The sequence below is a fragment of the Antedon bifida genome, chromosome 1 (genome assembly GCF_963402885.1).
Source record: "Antedon bifida chromosome 1, ecAntBifi1.1, whole genome shotgun sequence".
Classification (NCBI taxonomy): Eukaryota; Metazoa; Echinodermata; class Crinoidea; order Comatulida; family Antedonidae; genus Antedon; species Antedon bifida.
In genome coordinates, this window is record NC_136226.1 from 17,231,657 (window position 1) to 17,251,150 (window position 19,494).

At 31.5% G+C, this 19,494-nt stretch overlaps 1 protein-coding gene across 7 annotated transcripts in view; it reads right to left on the reverse strand.

Annotated features, from left to right (window-relative positions):
* LOC144844312 (uncharacterized) overlaps window positions 1-19,494 on the reverse strand; it is a 191,578-nt gene that overhangs the window by 67,467 nt on the left and 104,617 nt on the right. For 6 of the 7 annotated variants that reach the window (XM_078701169.1, XM_078701176.1, XM_078701162.1 and 3 more), the window contains exons 6-8: window positions 8,692-9,595; window positions 7,481-7,567; window positions 6,683-6,792 (exon numbers count right to left, since the gene is read on the reverse strand). In XM_078701169.1, coding sequence (XP_078557295.1) covers window positions 6,683-6,792; window positions 7,481-7,567; window positions 8,692-9,595 — 1,101 coding nt within the window. The remainder of the gene's footprint in view (window positions 1-6,682; window positions 6,793-7,480; window positions 7,568-8,691; window positions 9,596-19,494) is intronic. The other variant, XM_078701185.1, reaches the window with a different exon arrangement.

Genomic DNA, 19,494 nt, shown 5'->3' on the forward strand with positions numbered 1-19,494 from the left:
CAATAACTAAAATAAAAAGTCAATATACTATTCAAAATGTAGACTGCCTAAACACCACATTATTTCAGGTTATGCAGAAAAACTTCAAAACTAAAACCTTTAACAAATGTTTGAATGTATCTGATTATTATTATTGCAGACAGTTTTATAAAGTAAACATATTTATATGAAATGACAAAATAAACCAGGGCAAAATTCATCAAGTAATATTCATTATGTCAATGAGTTGAGGAAATTGCTAAAGTAAATGCAAAATAACCTTCAAATCACTCAAATATTGATTACATCAAGACTTTTTTGGGGTGAGAAGATTAATTTTTATTTATTTTCTCTAAAAATGAACCATAATGTAAGTTAAAAAGATACTTAAGCACTGAAATATCTTGACTAAAGCTTGCTTTTTTACTTAATAAAGCACTTTACTACTGTATCTTTAAATCTTAAAATAAAAAAAGAATTAAATATCAGACCTGAATATTAAAATCTCACTATATACTCTACCTTCCATTTTACTGATAATAATTCAGTCAATGATTCTTCCAATATTTAGAAATCTTTCATAATTCAAATAGTGATAACAAAAATCAGACACAGTAAATTCAATTAATGAAAACCAAAATGTATTTTTGTATATGCAGACACGTAACTTCAATCTTAAAATCTTTAAGATTTCTCTGCTTGTTCATATAATTGGCTCATTTTTCATTCACGATAAAAATCAAGTATTGAATCTCGACACTTAATCAAAATCGTGAAATCACTTCTACAAAACATCCCATTAAATGCCAACGTAATACTGAAAAACCATAGAAATTAATGCCTCAATATTTAATGAAACATAATGATGAAATATCTAATAGCTCAACGAATATGTTAGCTAATCTAAGAAATTGTAATAAACGAACATTTAATTTGCTACATGTATGTTTTTAGAATGACTAAACGGGCATGAATGAGGTATTCGATGAAATCAACAAACTACATGTAAATCTCACAGCGCTGATGGCGACTATGATACAGATATACTGCAGTACAGTTAGTTTTAGTAAAAAAGGACAGATAAAACCCAGTACAAAATAAATGTTCAGTAGCAAATCATAAAAAAAACACTATTTTATTTCGCAAATATTTAGTTTCAGCATTATTACTAGGTTGTTTAAATTTCTAATTTCTCTCTTCTGCATAAAAAAATACATTTTTAGAAGATAGAGTAGACATGAAATAAGAATTTTCAAGAACATTGCAGATATGTTCAGTATTTAGATATGTTGTGGGCACATAACAACTTTGATATACAGCTAAATGCTAAATGTTTGTCAAATCGCCATTAGGGAAGCTCAGAAATTAGCATACAGTAAAGTATGGTACATAAAACATTCACAATATATACTAAATTGTTATTCTAAAATGTTATATCAAATTATTATGCTTTAATGTTAGATTTCATTTATATCATTTGTTCTACAATCCAATTCCAATCCAATCAGTTGAAATATTTAAAAACTTTATAAAGACTTTCTTGTGATGCATCATTAAATTAATAAGGGTATTGCTAAACATTTTATTCAAGAATAAACCCTATTTGGCAGTTTTTTACTACAGAAATTGCATAAAACAAACAATTAAATCCAATAACAAAAACCCACAGTAGACTGCAAAGTACTGTAGGCATCTAAATTTAAAGAGTATCAAATACTACATTAATTAGTTGATTAGTAATCAGTTTTTCATTTCAAACATAATAATTGAGAATTATCATCTCACATACACAATATTTTATCTTTAACCATATGCTTTAACAAATATTAACAAAGCTACAAGTTTAAATTACTAATTAACAAATATAAAACAATTGCACTGTAATTGCAAACAGCAGGAAACCACATGCATGTACCTATATATGCAAATTGGTTGTTTTAAAACAAAAATTCAATAATCTTATATCAATATATTCAATAATTGATGTAAGTGTAAGAGTTATTAGGTATATGCTAAGGACTTCCATTGTGTTTTGTACACTTCATACACAAATTATTGTGTTGTTTTAATTATTGGATAAATTATTATTGTTTTCAAGTATAACAAATTAAATGACTTCATTATCACTGCAACCTAAACTAAAATATCAATGGTAAAAATGTCTACAAACTAAACAAATACTGAAGAAGATGCAAGAATAATATTGAATTTTCAAAAACTATAAAATTCAAACAAACCAATTGTGATAGGATATTCATGGTCACATGATACATTTTATCTAAATTTGCCAAATAAAAAAATACCTTCTGTTTTAATTCCAACTGCTGTCCTTAATATACTTAGGTATACTTGAAAAACCAAGCCTAAAAAAGCAAACACTCCTAATACAGGTCCAATGTACAAATCCACATGCTCAAACAAAGTATATATACCACCATGCGTTCAAAGTCGAAGCTAGTATCAGACTGAATACACAATATTGTATCATCCACTGCAAGTGTCAACAATGCTTTTCTTTTCGCCTAAAACCCTACAATGATGACCTTGCAGGTAACAAAAGGCCTCAGACAATTGGTTGTTGGAGCTGAGTGTATTGATGTCTGAACCTGTGTCAATCAGGATTCATCAATGAATGATTGCTTTATTACAGTAATTTAAACTTGTGGATTCAAGAAATTAGAATTGTTAGTATTCAAATAAATAATTTACTATCAATACTTTTTAGTTTTATGTTTAGATATTTTGGTTAAAGATGTGATGTCCACCAAAACATGATCAATAAAGATGAACAAAATCAAACTTTGAATAGGCCATTTTGTAGTTTTAATCAAGTTATGCACTGTTCATTTAAAAAAAAATGATTTCATTTATAAAAAAGACTAAATTAAACAGTTAAAAATTTAACCAGTCTCACAGACAATGGGCAATTCCGGTCGACTATTTTAAAATTTAAATTATGGGGTTTTTTCAGGTAAACAACTTGTCATCATAGTTTAAACAATTATCTCAGCCTCTATTTGGAATTAGCTTTGAGTGTTCTTAAGTGCATTATCTTAAACAATAAAACTATTGTCGATCAAATTTTGACAAACTATAACAGGTGTTGATGATGTCATGTTTGCATGTTAATAAATGATCCATATGTAAATACATATTGTGGCATTCTTATCAACAATTTTGATAAACTAGATTTCTATAATGTCACGTCAATAAGTTTGAATAAAGCTCCTCAACAATAGGGAGTTTTTGATTTCAGATGACCGACAAATTTCATTGGGATATTGGCACATATTTCCTCATTCCCTACATTGACAAAGTTTTGATGGTTTCTAGGTCCAGACATTGACAATCAACAAATCGATTGATCAGACATAGCAAATCAAAAGTTCCCATCAACAAGAAGGTTTCATTATCAACTACAGTACTACTACTTACTACAGTCAACTCTCCCAATACCAGACACAGTTCTGGTTTTCCAGAAAGTATTCTATTCAGAATGTGCTTTTAATGGTAAAGATGAAAAGAAAAGTCTGGTTTTGGGAGGGTTTCTGGTTTTCAGAAAGTCTGACTGTAGCAACCAAAGTTATTTTATAAGTGCAGTATCAAGAAAAGCTACAAATAATGGGGAAGCCTGCTGAGTGAAATGTAACAATGAGATTGAAGAATGTTTAGGTATCTATGTTACCATTTTAGAAAAATGTTATCACTTATTGAAAATCATTGATGTCTTAGGGCCTGTTTCTGCTGAGCAGAATTAATCGATTATTAACCATTTATTTTTTTAATTGATTATTTTTGGGCAGCAGAAACGGCGCAAAATAAAATAACCGATTACAAATAACCGATTAAAAACACTCAATCCATTGCGTGTTTTAATCGATTATTTCTTGTTTTAACCGATTATTGCGGAGCAGTTTTGAGCTGCAACACAAATAGCGATTATTGATCACACTTTGACCTCTAGAGTATGGCAACCCTCATTCACAAAGCATGCTGTTTATTTGCGCAATCGACGACGATCAGCGATGTGGACCGAATAACAATCAAATGTTAAACATTTGATTTTTATTATTTTGTGGGGGAGAATTATACCGAGAGACTCCAAGATTCTGCGTTACAAGTACACCGTTACATCCCACCAGTCCACGCTAACGATGTTTTGCATGTCCTTTTTAGGCCTGTTGTTTCGGTAGAAATATATAGCCTAGCTAGGCCCTAGGCCTAGAGTAGAACCAACGCCGAACGGCGAAACGAACTTTTCTCGCCGACGTACCCTTATTAATATAACATCATTATTCTGTTGTATGTGGTACGGTAGTAGGCCTAGTCTACTAGATGTTTATATTACAAATAATATAGCTTTACGAGTTCAATTTTTAATCCTACATGTGAGAGTTTTAGGCAGCGATACCAACTCTCATCGGCCTTCCATAACTTGAATTGCGCTGTGGGTATGGATGACGTGATTTTTAAAAAGCGATTACCAGATAACCGATTAACGTCGGAGAACATTTTCAGTTGCAACGCGATCATTTCTGTGGTTTGTGGTACTTAGAAAAAATTGATTATTTTTATTTTTTCAGCAGAAACAGACCCTTAGTTGTATTTGTTTTTCATTAACAAATTGTGATTAGCAATAACTGATAATAAATGTAAGAAACATAGTTTTTGCTATACCATTTAATAAATACTAAGTTGGGTTTGTATAGCATTTGGTTACTGTACTCTACACTGATAAAAATATAAGTTTCTGTTGTGCCAAAAACATGATAACTGACATCTGTGGACTTTTGATGAGGAAGGATACCTAATAGACATTTTGACGAGAGCATGAATAGCCGAAAAATTGAAGACAAACTCAAACTGACACTACAAACAAATTATGTTATCACCAAAATAAAAAATAGAAGGCAGCCAGAGATATTTTATATGCGGGAAACAGGTTGCCAAAATCCCCCATATCGTGATTATAATGAATTGAATACGAGTTTCTAGACATTGATTCTAAGTTCAGCAAACACGATTTGTAAATTTTATTTGAGTTAGTGGAAAGCATGCAAATACACAGTACTTCTCTTTAATAACACCACTAGAGCAAGATACGGTAAGTTTTTTATTATTTATTTTATATCATGTACTGCAAAAATGTATTTACTCTTTATATTTTACCATTACACAATAGTATTGTTGAATAAATTACCACCGATTTCTTGGCAACAAAAACAGGATGAATTTCTAATAAATGACTTTAAATTTAAAAACCAAATATTGCTGTTGACTTTAAGCCAACTACCGTAACATCTTTTAGCACATTTTATTAAGGTAATGACAAAAAACCCACGTTTTAAAATGTTATTTCAAAATTTATTTTTGAACAAACGGTTATTCTGCATTGAGATGATGCTATGAATTTTTTCTCTTTGTAGTTAAAAAGGTGTACACACTATAAAATGTTTATTATTCACCGTAAGCATAATTTTGTTTATTCTTCACCGTAAGCATAATTTTGTTTATTCTTCACCGTAAGCATAATTTTGTTTATTCTTCACCGTAAGCATAATTTCATTTCAGTAGTATTTAAACAATAATTAAATTCTGAATGGATTCATAAGGTTTAGGTGGAGGGAACCTTCTATTAACACAACAATCAAATTTACCTCCTACAAGGATGTGATGTAATTTCCCTCCAATACAATTAAGCCAGATATAAGCCAACTCAAACTATATAACAGTCCCAAAAGGTGGATATGGTTGGAAAGGTAGTTATGTCAAATAAATATGATAAAATTAAAGTAATCATAAATAATTTTATTTAAATACATAGTTATAAGAGGTACAGTATAGGAATTTTACCAACATCTAGATGAACATATTTGCAGGACTTTAAAAACCAAATTTATAGATGTTGTTTACTTAACTTCTGGCCTTTAAATATTGGTAAGGTTTGTTGAGTATTTAATGCGCATACAGTGTCTGCAAAAATAGTGTATGTGTTTTATTGTTCGTTGTTAATGATCTATAACGTATGAAAATATTTAAATAATAAACAAATTGCAGTAAGTGTAAGTATTGGAGTTAATCCTAGCCAAACTTTAGTTAACTTTTATTGTTGTCCCTTTCAGTCAGTTTAACAAGTACACTACCACCCAAAGAATTATAGCACGTACACGCAAACAATTATTTATAAAGGATGATGTCATAACAAAAAATTGGATTAACCTTTTAAGCTACCAAGAAAACTAAATGACCCTTTCTTGGAGCTACAATTATATGTTTTGTGAAGCTCGCTACATTAAAGATGTATTTTATACATGTTCATGGACAATATATCTATCTTTAATTGTATTGTATTGTGAGATTCCAGATTTGCTTCAAAAACTCCATGATTACCAAAAACACTGTATGATTCCCCTTAGACACTAGGGCACAATTATGTTCCTTAACACTTTGGTGATCTGAAGAGAACCGTTATTTGAAATATAATGCCCCCATCGCAAGCCTAAACACTTTCTAAAGCTGTCATCAAACTTTATGTGACAAAAAATGTGATATGCCCATACAGTATATGGACATGGATGATGTCATATCACTGCCATATTTGGGCATACCACCACCATATATGGGCACATCACAACTCTTTTGTCAAACTAGTTTGATAGTGTAGACAGAGCTTAATCAGTGTTTTAGACGAGCTAGTGCTTACCTTCTTGAACCTGTATAGTTCTTTTTTCACTGTCGCTGTCCTTCCTTGTTTTGTGTCTGGCTAGTATTTGATCTGTCGTCATTTCACCTATACTACCAGCTCTTCTCATTCTAAATAATAGACAAATATTATGCAATAAAAATTAAATAAAAACCCACCCAAAAATTATTGAAAAACAAATAATAAACACTAAATAAAGAATAAATTAATTAATTTTAAAAATTTATTTTTGTAATCTATACTTGAGTTTTAGTGGTTTATGTTTAAATTAACTAACAAAAAATTGTTTTCTGTTATACAATTATGCATTCATTAGTACAAGTAATATATTTAAACATTAATACTATTGTTTTATTATTAGATCATTCCAAATTTATCTATTATGCACTAAAAGTTGTTATGGGATATAGCAATAGAGGGCGGTAGATATCAGCAACTCATACAGGATAATTCTCGCTTAGGAATACTTATCTTGTATTATTTTAAGGGAAGGAGACTAAAAACAGGCACTAATTATCTCTGGTGCACTCTTATTTAAAATGTGGATAATATAATATATTATAGAGCTGCTTGCGTTGCTTGAATTCCTAGACAAAGACATTATCAATTCAATGAATAATAATTAAATATCAAAATAATGTTTTGAAAATAACATAACATAATAAGTAGATATCAACAAAGCATCCAAAACATATAACCTTAAAGAAATTACATATAGTGTATTAAGTAAAAGTGTAAGAAAGAAGTCCAAATAAGATACAAGGTTTAAATAGCAGTGGCTAATACGTAAACAGATACCTTTCTCTGCGTGCTGCCCGTGAAGCCTCTAATGCGGTAACGAGTTGTTTCGTTTCTTGTGAGATAACCGAAGAGTCGATGGAAATTCTGATGGATAGACAAGAATTCACCTGCATGCTCAACGGATGGTAATAGCAATGATAAACACAGCTTCTTTTTAAAAACCAACTTTTATGTTTTGTATAATTGTTGACTCCAAGTAAAACATGATGATATTTGATTTTCAGTAACAGATTTATCTACTCATAAAGTAGATTAAGGTAAAACAAGATTAATATTTGTTCAAATAATAAATTGTTTGGATCTACAAGAAGCTGTGTTTAACAATATGTTAGAAGCATAGATATTGATAATACATAGATATAATATAAAACAACATGCAAAATCATATAAATTATTGTCAAAATTTGGTTCAACAAATTTCAAAAATAATTTAAGTAACCTCCACATACAACCAGAAGTGCTAAGATGTGTGGAAACTCATCCTCGAACTAGTTGAGATTTTTTCACTGTCAATTCATCATTATAATTTTGAGATAACCAAATTTTCAGAAGATGTATAAAATCGATATGTCTATCTATGTCTATCTATTAATTAAATAAACAATATTGAGGGATGAATAAAGTTTTACTTAGACTTTTGACTTATTCGCAGAAAATTTAATTTTTTACATCAAATGAATTTGTCGCCTCATTGTAAAAAAGAAGCCATTAGCTCCTGTCACCCTTTGGCACAATAAAGCCATTTGTTGTTATTTGTTTGTTTGCCAAAACGAATGAACTAATCAAACTATGTATTAAGGAACAATCTGATTATTTATTTGAATATAAAGCAAAATAAAATCCCAACTAATTTATTACTCAATTCTGTTTACATGCAATTAACTATACTATTCACAAAAAAGAAGAAGACAATCATGCAAATCCATCTTTTTCTTAAATTTAGGTGCTTGGAGAAAAAGATAATTTGATAAGCATTTTGTTTTTGATTGGCTTTCTAAAATTCAAAACAAAACTTTTAAAGGTGCCTTTAAACAATGTGTGTGTGTTTTGTGACAAAGAAAGGTTGCAAGGTTGATTATATTTTGTAAATGTAAATTAAATTGTCATTTATCATAAAAAATGACACTATTATTTGACCGACACAATAAATTGTTCAGTGGTTATAGAAGAATATAGAGGGCAGCAGACATGTTTTTACCAATAACTACCTTGTTCCTTGTGAATCCTCTTTGTGCATGAACACATCATCATCATCTTTTTCTAATTTTGTAGAAGATTTACTTGACACACTGTCAATGGATTCTTCCTTTGCAAGTGGAGCTTTAGTTTGCTCTTCCTTATTGCTTCCTCCTGAATCTAAAGGTCTTTCTTTTGATATCCTCTTTGTAGTGAGATCAGTCTCGCTGCTCGAGGGTGATATACCAATGCCATATTTTTCAGCGAGTTCCCTTTTACGTTGCTCTTTGTATTTAGCAATACGTGCCGAGCGTGCTTCTAGGTCTTCAGATGATTCTGACCCACTTATTTGTTGTCGTAACTGTGTCAATTTTTCACTGGCAGTCGTTGCTAAAGTACCTCCCATTTTGGGACTGTTCGTTGAATACTTTGGAGAAGTAGGACTATACCTGGGACTTAAATTACCATTGGGTGATCGTGCACCAAGGTATTTATCAGTTAGTGAGTTAGTACCGGATTTATCAACTTTGTTTTTGTGACTACTGTATCTTGACTCCGAAGGCCTACTGCTTCTTTTTTTATCTTTTTCTAGGCTACCATAGCCACTTTCTGTACTAGCACGTTTTGGGTCAAAACTTCCAGTCAATGAACTTGGCCTAGTTCTTGCTCTACTTGTAACATTGTCTGTAGGGCTAAGTGGGCTTCGATGTTTATAACGATCTTGCGATAAGGATGAATCTGTAGAAGATATCCTATCCCTTGGTGAGTAACGACTATAATCTCCACTGTAATGGTAGCTACTTTGGCTTTCGTAAGTATCTCCACGTAGTGAAAACGAACCACTTGATGGTCGGCTAGCATGGAACCGCTGCTGACGTTCAGATGATGTGTGGTAGGAAGACGGACGATCACTGAATTTATCCCGTAGTCTTGCTACTGTAAAAAAAAAAGCACATTTTTAAAAGCTCATCTTGTATTGTGGAGCACTATAGGGATTAAGAATTTAAAAACATTTCTATTAAAATATAAATTTTGAAATAATATATAACATAATTTTGTATTGTGTTTACTGTATAACATTGTGGCTGTGCTCATACTTGCCACTAAATGAACATTATTTATTATCGCAATACATGTTCACAAGCACAATTATGATCTAGATAACTAAACATATTGCCACCAATTTACGCGTAACCATGATTTGGTATTTAATAAATTCTCAAGTTATTGGCTATTAAAGCCTGCCTAATCTTGATCATGATCATGATCGGTCAATCAGTTGGTCTAATGGTAGGCTTCTGATTTCTAGTTTACAATCCTCTAGTGTGAACCAGGCCTGTAATAAATGATTTAACTTACTTACAGTACAGTACTTGAAAATAATATATTTAAAACTCCTAGACCTATTTAACCATGATATAAACAAAACATGTCCTCCAATTGATGTACTACATTCCAGGATAAAATTGTTTCGGGATTTCACCAAAATACTATCATACCAGGAGATGTATGTTACATCATACTTACAAATAGAAAATGTATAATGAAAACAGAGTGTCAGCTACAGATGGTCAAATAAGAGAAATAAACAAAACAACAGTGAAGAACACATACCCAGTACAGTACTATATCTATACTGAAGAGTAGACTAAAGTTAACTATGAAGACAGAACCAACCAAATGATATTGACAAACACCACTCCCTTATTACAAATTAAAATGAACATCCTGATTATCCACCAATCACAATGCAAATCATGATATTAAAAACACGCTTTTATTTTATACATTAATACCATAGATTATGAAACATAGTGAGGCTTAACATTTTAATCTGTGGAATAGATAACACATTTATGTGAAATGCTTTTTGGATTACAATTGTGCAACAAAGATATAGGCATCAACAACATTTAAGCCATTAGCAACAGTAATTTTCTCCAGACAGAACTTTTATTATAGATAAACATCATTTAGGGTAGGGGATCTCAACACTGGCGCAACAGCTATGAGCGCTCACAGGCTAAACGGAACCCGAGAGCCCCAGATCTTAATGGAACCCAGAGCATGAACAGCTACACAATAAAGTGCTAAACCAGGGGCCTTTGTCCGTTGCATTACAAGATTCAATTTATTGTCACATAATATTACATACATGAAATTTGTTGAAACGGTTCATCACTGGTTCTTAATGGTTTTCTGGTAAGGCACATTTAGAAATCTTGTGTAGGACGACAGATAGCATAGTGAGATGTCCCCAGATGGAAGCTCATGAACTTAAAGGACATTGATACCCTTTTAAAACTCTTTATTGGTTATCCGCACTTGGCGGATAACCCCTTGTTATTGTCAGGATCTTTTTTATCATTTAATCATATCATTTAAGTCATATCAAGGGCAAACTTTCTATGGATTAAAAATGGCATGTTTCACAGAAAGTTACGCGCGCACGCGCGTTTAAAATTTCAAAATGCGAAAAATCAACTTCTAATCAACTTTCTACACGTTTCATGTCATTTTGAGCATTAAAAAAATTCCCACGCACGCGCAATAATTTTATGCGCGCATGCGCATGTAGCGCAAAAATATGATTTTTTCGCGTGATTTATGTTTTTTCAGCCTTTTCTAGTAATTTTACCAACTTTTAAACAATTTCGACTTAAAATTACGTCATACGAGCACGTGGAATTGGATAATTTGCGTGCGTTTTTGATGAAAAAGTTAAAAAATTCGTCAAAATTATGCCTTTTTTTAAACAGTCATAGATTCTAAACTACATGATGAAGTTTATTTTGTATTACATATTATGGAAGTTGATGAGTTGTAGATATAGAATCATGCATCGATATGGCTAACTGGACATAGTGACGTCATCGTATGGCCACTCGAATATAAAATAGCGGATTTTTGTCTCTTTCGTCATAGTTCATCACATTTAATAGAGCGCATCTCCACTTATCCGTATTCCATTTTCCCCCATTTTTTTATATTGTCTAGGCCAATCAATTATCTTTCGCATGATATACCGTTTTTAAAATTGTGATGACGTCATCATGTCCAAAAGCGTCAATAACTTGGGCCACTTATTTTCACCAATTCTTCACTGTATGTAGTACGTATACAAAATATAGTGTAAACTGATTATACTTAGACGTGACACAAAATAGAGAGCACTGTCACGCCAAATGAGGTACCGCTGCCAAATGAGGTACCGCACTTAATTTGGCGTCTAAGGCGCCAAATTAGGTACTATTGCAAAATGAAGTTCTATTGTCATTTTTTAAAATACAGTTTATATAAAACAATCATATTTAAGCCAGTATTAAACTACAATATGTATTATGTGTTGTTACGCCTGTTATTAGATCACCATTACATTAAATTAAATATAAAGCAGAAAATAGTTATCCTTTTTTGATTTTCGTCGAATAGATCGAAGCGGAAGTGCTTCGGTCATGGTCCGCAAATTATATGATACGCCTTGTGTGCCAAAATCTTTTTACTGCTTTTTAGTTGTGCTGCAGTGCAGATTGTCTGTGATCAAGCAGAATCTGAGGATTTACCTGTGCTTGGGGGTCTGTCTATCAAGGTACAACATTTCGACGAAGCCAATTTAATATTTTCATTTTTTTTAATATCTGTAGAATGCGTCGTCATTTATTCTGAAGCTAATACTGTAGGCCTATATACCGTAATCAGGCGGTATTAAGGCTAGTTCACGTACAGTAGAATTCACGTAGAATTATGTGGTGTTGTTGCTTGATTGTAAATTGCCCAGATTCTTCATTAGAAAAGAACTGATATTAAGGTTAATTCTGGAACTGATATTAAGGAGTTTTTAGAACATATATTAAGATGTCCTCTATAAACGGAGTCCTCACAAACTCATATAAGAGGTCCTCTTGTGAAATCAGGTTCCCGTCGAATTTATTTCAGCTAAATAGCTAAATTATCATGGATTTCGTACCCACCATTCCATCGATAGCTTTTTTTCTCTCTTTTGTGGCGCAAACATATTATTTAACACATTTGTTAATTCCCAATGTCGTTACAATTCATCAGTAACATTTTTACATTTATCAATTCCGTATTACCTCCTATTTCATTAATGTTCATATTTTTCTATACACTTGACAATGATCATCATTATCATCTATATCTCGTTTTAACATATTTTACACATAAAGAATTTGTGAGATTTTCATTTGTTTGTTTTCATTTTACAACCCGGATTATACAATGTAATTTATATACAAGATGAAACGAAATAAAATCAGATCAGTACCACCTGTAACTCTTCTGATAATCGTAGCAAATTAGAAATTATATTAGCATAATAGTATTTCTTAAATCTACCCATTTTTCTATACTTGTTTCTTTATTGTTATATGTTTCACCGTGATTCAATGTTATATAGCATATTGCTTTTAAATGAATTCCATAAAAATTTACCCACTGGCTTATTTAATGCTGATTTATTCTATAAATAGTGAAGGCTGCAAATGTGTAAATATCGGCCTAATCTACTATTCCATCGATATAGCTAATTAAATTACTGTATGTCAATAAATAATATATTAACTTGATTACAGTAGCATCCCACTCTCATCACCCCACAAAGTATAACAGTGCATGCATGTTCCACATTATGTACGACGTATAATTGATGGAACGAACAACCGAGATGAAAATAACGCATGCAATCTCCATTGCAAAATTAGGTTCCATTTAAGTATAAATTCTAATATTCCCGACCTCAAAATAATTAGTGTTATAACTAACTGTATTTAGCTTCCTAGAATTTCGTCCACCCCTCCAAACGTGTTTCCAACATCGTATCAAACAAGGTGACCGACTTCATTGCAAAATTAGGTTCCATTGCATTATTGCGAATTTAAGGTTGTTCCCCCGACTTCGAAGTAATACTTGCTTAGAATTTCGCTCAACGCCCCATTCCCATCCAAACTTTTTTCCCACATATGATCTGAACAAACGACTTTATTTGCGAATTCACGTTGTGTTCCCAACCTTAAAATAACTCATGTATTTAGCTTGCTTAGAATTTCGCTCACCACATTCCCGTCCAAACATTTTCTCACATCGATATGAACAAATGAGATGACGACTTCATTGCAAAATTAGGTTCAATTATTTGCGAATTCACGTGCTTTTTTCCAACCTTAAAATAAGTATCATGTATTTAGCTTGCTTAGAATTTCGCTCACCCCATATCTCATCCAAAGTTTTTTCCCATCATATGAACAAGATGACACGACTTCATTGCACAATTATGATCCATTATTGCGAATTTATGTTCAAATGTTCCCGATATCAAGGTAAAAAGTACCAGCTGAATAAAATATCTAACATATTGCAAAATTAGTCTCTATTATTGGGAATGTTTCCGACATCAAAGATTGTTAAAACTTGATGAAAATGCCATTAGGATTGGTTAATTAATTAGTTAATTACCATTATTTATTTATTGTGATATGCATGTTCAACTGTTACCTTCTATTACGGTACGTGACATGAAAAGATTGATAACAAAAGAGAACAACGCAATATCTCAAAATTTGGTTTCATTATCTATTTATGTTCTAAATGTTTCCGACCTTATGAGTTATTGTTTTGATGAAACAATTTGATGAATTTCCCCTCGAAGTAGGCCTACCTGTAGCCTGCCATCCCTTATTTATTTATTATAGGTCACACACACACGTGTAACAAATGAGATGATGAAATTATAACAAATATCTAACTAACAATTTGCGACTTAGGTTCGCCATTATTCCGAATTTATGTTTTAATGTTTCAGACATCAAAGTAAATATAGTGTTATACTGTAGGTATAATAAGTGAAATAAATGTGATCATGTAACTCATATTCTTAAAGAACTTATAAATAAAAAACATAAATAACATTATACATTTTAAAAAAACGGAATTGATTAAAAATGAAACTAAAAGGTTAGGAAACTGTATAGTTAAGCAATGTTAAACAAAAAAATATATACAATATAATCAATAGAATAACGGGATACATTCATATTCAACGAATAATCATTTTAATTGGACATAAACATAGAAATTCATAAAAACGAACAAAATAGTAACGGGAATAATGTACCGACGAAAGGAACGTCAAATCAAAATATTACTAGGAAATAATGCAGAAATGGCGTCCCATAACTCAAACAATCAACGTTTTAGCGCTAAAGGCAAATTGTCCCAGACCATGTCCGCATAACATGCAGACGTGACTTCAGACACTTCCCTTTGGCGCTAAAACGAGTAGTCTTCTTTTCCAGCTGCTTAGAAAGGGGTCGGTAGGCTTCCCATCATGCATGTCGAGTTTTCTATATTTTTCGATGGCAGTACCTTTCGTTTTTTACACTAAAATCGTAAATTTTCGTCGTATGTTTCAGTTATAATGGTTTAATTTCATACAATGAATAAAGATTATTAGGTTAGAAATACTCAGGTTATTAATTTTCAGTTTGTGTTTATTTGGAAATAAATAATATCAATATTTAATAACACGATTAGCTCGCCAGAAACGTGCTGCCAAATTAAGTGACCTAGCCTTGTGCGATACAGACCACGCGCACCTCATTTGGCAATGTCACTTCATTTGGCGTTACAAGCACACTAACATTTTTTCAATGGCATAATCGTTTTTCTCTGTGCAATATTCTAACGTATGACGTGCACGTGGCGTTTGCTCTGCGGATAACCTAACTCGTCCGTAGTGACGAGTTCAAATCTAGTTGGTTATCCGCAACTTAGAAGTTGCGGATAACCCTTGTGATTGTAAAAATCTTTTTTTTTTTTCATCTTTATTCTTCTTTCTTTCCCGGATTTTTGTTGCAGCTATATCTCAAATTTTTGTAGACATAACTTTGTATAACTTTGTCATAAGATTGATCTGTAGCTGTAGATGTGCAGGAAACTTTGTTATATGACGTTAGAGTCGCGCAGCGTAAGTAACGCGCGATTTTATGAATTTCAATGATTGATCATAGATTATAAACCAAAAGTAATTTTGTATTGACACTTGGTGAACATTTAAGTCATATCGGGGGCAAACTTTCTATGGATTAAAAATGGCATGTTTCACAAAAAGTTATGCGCGCACGCGCATTTAAAATTTCAAAATGCGCAAAATTAATTTCTAATCAACGCTGATCATGACATTTTGAGTGTGTCAAAAATTCCCACGCGCGCAAAAAATTTTACGCGCAAGGTGCGCACGGAGCATGAAAATTATGTGTTTTTCTCTTGAATTATGATCTTATAGCCTTTCCTAGTCATTTTAAAAAAGATTGACATCATTTCAATTTAAAATGATGTCATACGAACACGTTGATTTAGACCATTGCGCGCGTTTTAGTTGCAAAAGTGACAAAATATTGTCAAAATTATGCCTATTTTTAATCTATTATAGCTCTTCAGGATCAAAGGTTACCCCAATTTTTTTAACTTATTATGCAAGATGATAAATTGTAGATTTGAATTCATGCAGAATCTTTACCCCTTGGATGTTATGACGTCATCGTATGGCCACACGAATGTAAAATATAGAATTTTTTACTCTTTCGTTATTGCTCATCACATTAAATAGAGCGCATCTCACTTTTACGTGCCCAAAATTCTTCAAATTTGTTTTAATGTAATTATTTAGATAATTATCTTCTAAAATTGTTATCTTTATATGTCAATTTGATGACGTCATCGTGTTAATAATTGGATTTAAAAGATGGGTCTCGTAATTTTGTCTATGCTACACTGTATATAACATACTGTAATATGATGTATGCTACATAATAGATACAATTCAGCACTGTAAACATATTTATTTCATGTCATAGGATGGCATAATAATTGTCGAGGTTCATATGGTTAAGTATGTGCATGTTGCGTTTGCGCGGATAACCCGAACTCGTCAAAGTGACGAGTTCAAATCTAGTTTTCTATTCTCTTTATTTATTTATTTCATATGCATCCAACAACGAGCAACTCGTCAATTACAGGATGAATAAAATATTTCATAATTTATTGAGTTGGGTTTAAACATTTTAAGTGTTCAAGGACACATATTTTGATGTATGTACAGTTCAGGTTTAATGGTTTAAAACCTACTGAAAATAAAGCATAACTTTTAACTCCAAGGTTTGCAAGAACAAAATTTTAAAAAATCTAAATGTATGCCATATAAGTTTTTATTCATAATAATAGTTTTATGTCACATCATTTTATATAGAAAATACTTAAACAATACGTTATTCAAAACATTTCCCAACTTTGTGTTACATAAATATGGATACTATACATCTAAATATTTTATCGAAAAGAAAACAAATTTACAGACCTGTTAAATGCAACCACCAACAAATTCAAGTACGATACTATACCAGTTTTTAGAAAATACCAATTTATTTTGTTCATAGTCCAACTTGCTTTTAATATCTGTTCTATGAGTAACCTTTATAATATCTATGTTAAGTTTATTGAGTACAGCCGCAATAAGTTCTTAATGACCTCGCAAACACGCCATCAGTATTTATCACTCATTAATTGCTTTGATGGAAAATTAAAGTAGCTTAAAACAGCAGTCTTGATAACAGAAGCAGCAATTGGTTCATTGTAAATCACTCAGCACAAGCACGTCACTGGCTATGACTAGTGTCTTGTGCATTTAAATAACATAATTACTATCACCATCACCATTATAAATAAACAAGTTGTTATATAACCTGCAACTTTAAACCTTTTTACAACGATTAGGTCAGAGGTCAAATATTATTGAGAATCTGTTGAGCAATATACTCAATCAATAAATATACCTGGTAAAATAGTTTCTCTGAAAGTAGATTTAAAAGTTAAAACTGCAATAAGCCTGCAATTTTTTTTTAATCATTTTGAAATTATCAAATATGGGTTCCCATAATATTTAAAACTAATGGTTATGTTTGGATAAACGTCATCTAACATCTGAATTCTATGACAAACCAAACAGTTAGGGAAATTAACCCAAAATCTTTCAGCAGCATGTTAAACTTATTGAATTGTAAAAAAAGTTTATAATATTACTTTCTGATGTGAGCATATTGTATACTGGTATGTGCTTCATTTGGTTTCTTTTCCTCCCTGTTTAGGGTACCACAATTCTAAATTATTTGTAATTCTTCTTAAATCTCTGCTATATATTAATTTCCCATAATCAAAATTGTAACAGAGTATAACATTACAAAGCAAACTCTCCCACTATGTTTTATCCTAATTATGTAATTTATCTACACACATCTGCTTTGGAAATCCAATGCGCACAGGTTACATCAGCAACACTATCATTGTGCTCGTGATAACACGTAGGTGGCGCAATATGATATCTCTTTAGTGACATCATTCAACAAATTAATTCCAGAATATTGGCATGACAAGAAAGATTTAGTTACAAGACATATTGGTAAATTGACCTTTGACATGTAGCTACCTATTATATTCTAATCAATAATTGCATGTAGAAATTTAATTAAATGATTTAGTTAATTATCAGACAACTTTGTTATTATTTTGTCTGGTCTACAATATATTGTGCCTATTGGTTGCAGCATCTAAGTACCAAAATAGATCCTTAATTATTGTGTATGAGTGTATCCTGGCCATTTGATTGGATGATTCAACTGCATGGTAAAGTTTTATGTTTATGGACAATGATTCTAGTTCTACGATTGCATATATAAATTTATTTTTAAACGAGAATTAGTGAATTTTTAGGCTAGGCAATCTAGTTTAAAAAAAACGGCCAAAATTGAAACCAATTGAAAACAAGACAAATTTGAGCATTACTCATTCCAATGCAGAGTGTTACCATATCTCGAAAACCAATAATGCTAGAGAGTTGATTGTTTCACTGACTTGTTCAGAATGTACATACTTATATTTGCTCTAATGAAACTCAAAATTACTAGATTCCCCTAGCCTACAACATTTCTGTAGTTTTTGTGATAAAAAAATGAAGGTTGTTTTCATGGATCCAAAAGCTCTGTCTACAATGACAAAAAAATGTGTGATGTGCCAAAATATGGTAGTAATGTTCAAAGATGGTAGTGATATGACATCATCATATCCATATATTGGCACATCACATTTTTTGTCACCATAAAGTTTGATAATGTAGACAGAGCTTTACACATACTTTTAGTTATTTCGCCAACTTGATATTTGGTGTTTCTAAAAACAGGTTCTCTGTGACCAACAGTTCTTAATAACTCTTAATAGTTCTTAATTAAATATATCAGCAGTAGCCCTTATTCAACTAGGAAAATATATAAAGTTTGGTGTACAGACCTCCCAACTTTTTTGGTTCTCTCCCGCTCTCCCGCGAAACCCAAATTTCCCCCGAATTTTTCATTTTTAGATAAAAATTTCCCGATTTTAAATAAGGAACCTATACAATATGGCCAAGCCAAGTAATCACATTTTTAACGTTGGATTTTGTTGAATTGACAGGGCGTTGTGAAGTTGGTTGTTTAGTTAAAAGCAAAACAAAAGCCACACGCAAATACCATTGTTCGTAAAAAGATATATAAAACAAAGCATACTCCAATAAAACAAAGAATACTACTTTTGAAAAACAGAGCCATTTTAATTTTGTATATCTTTGTTGTGTAATAATATATTTTTTCCTGAAAAAATCTCCCTATTTTTTGTCAATCCAAGTTGGGAGGTCTGGGTGTAGCAATTATTTCCTAATAGTATACAAAATATGAAAAAGAGAGAACTAGTTTTGACACTGACATTTAAGTTTTAAGACATTACAAATGATAGCA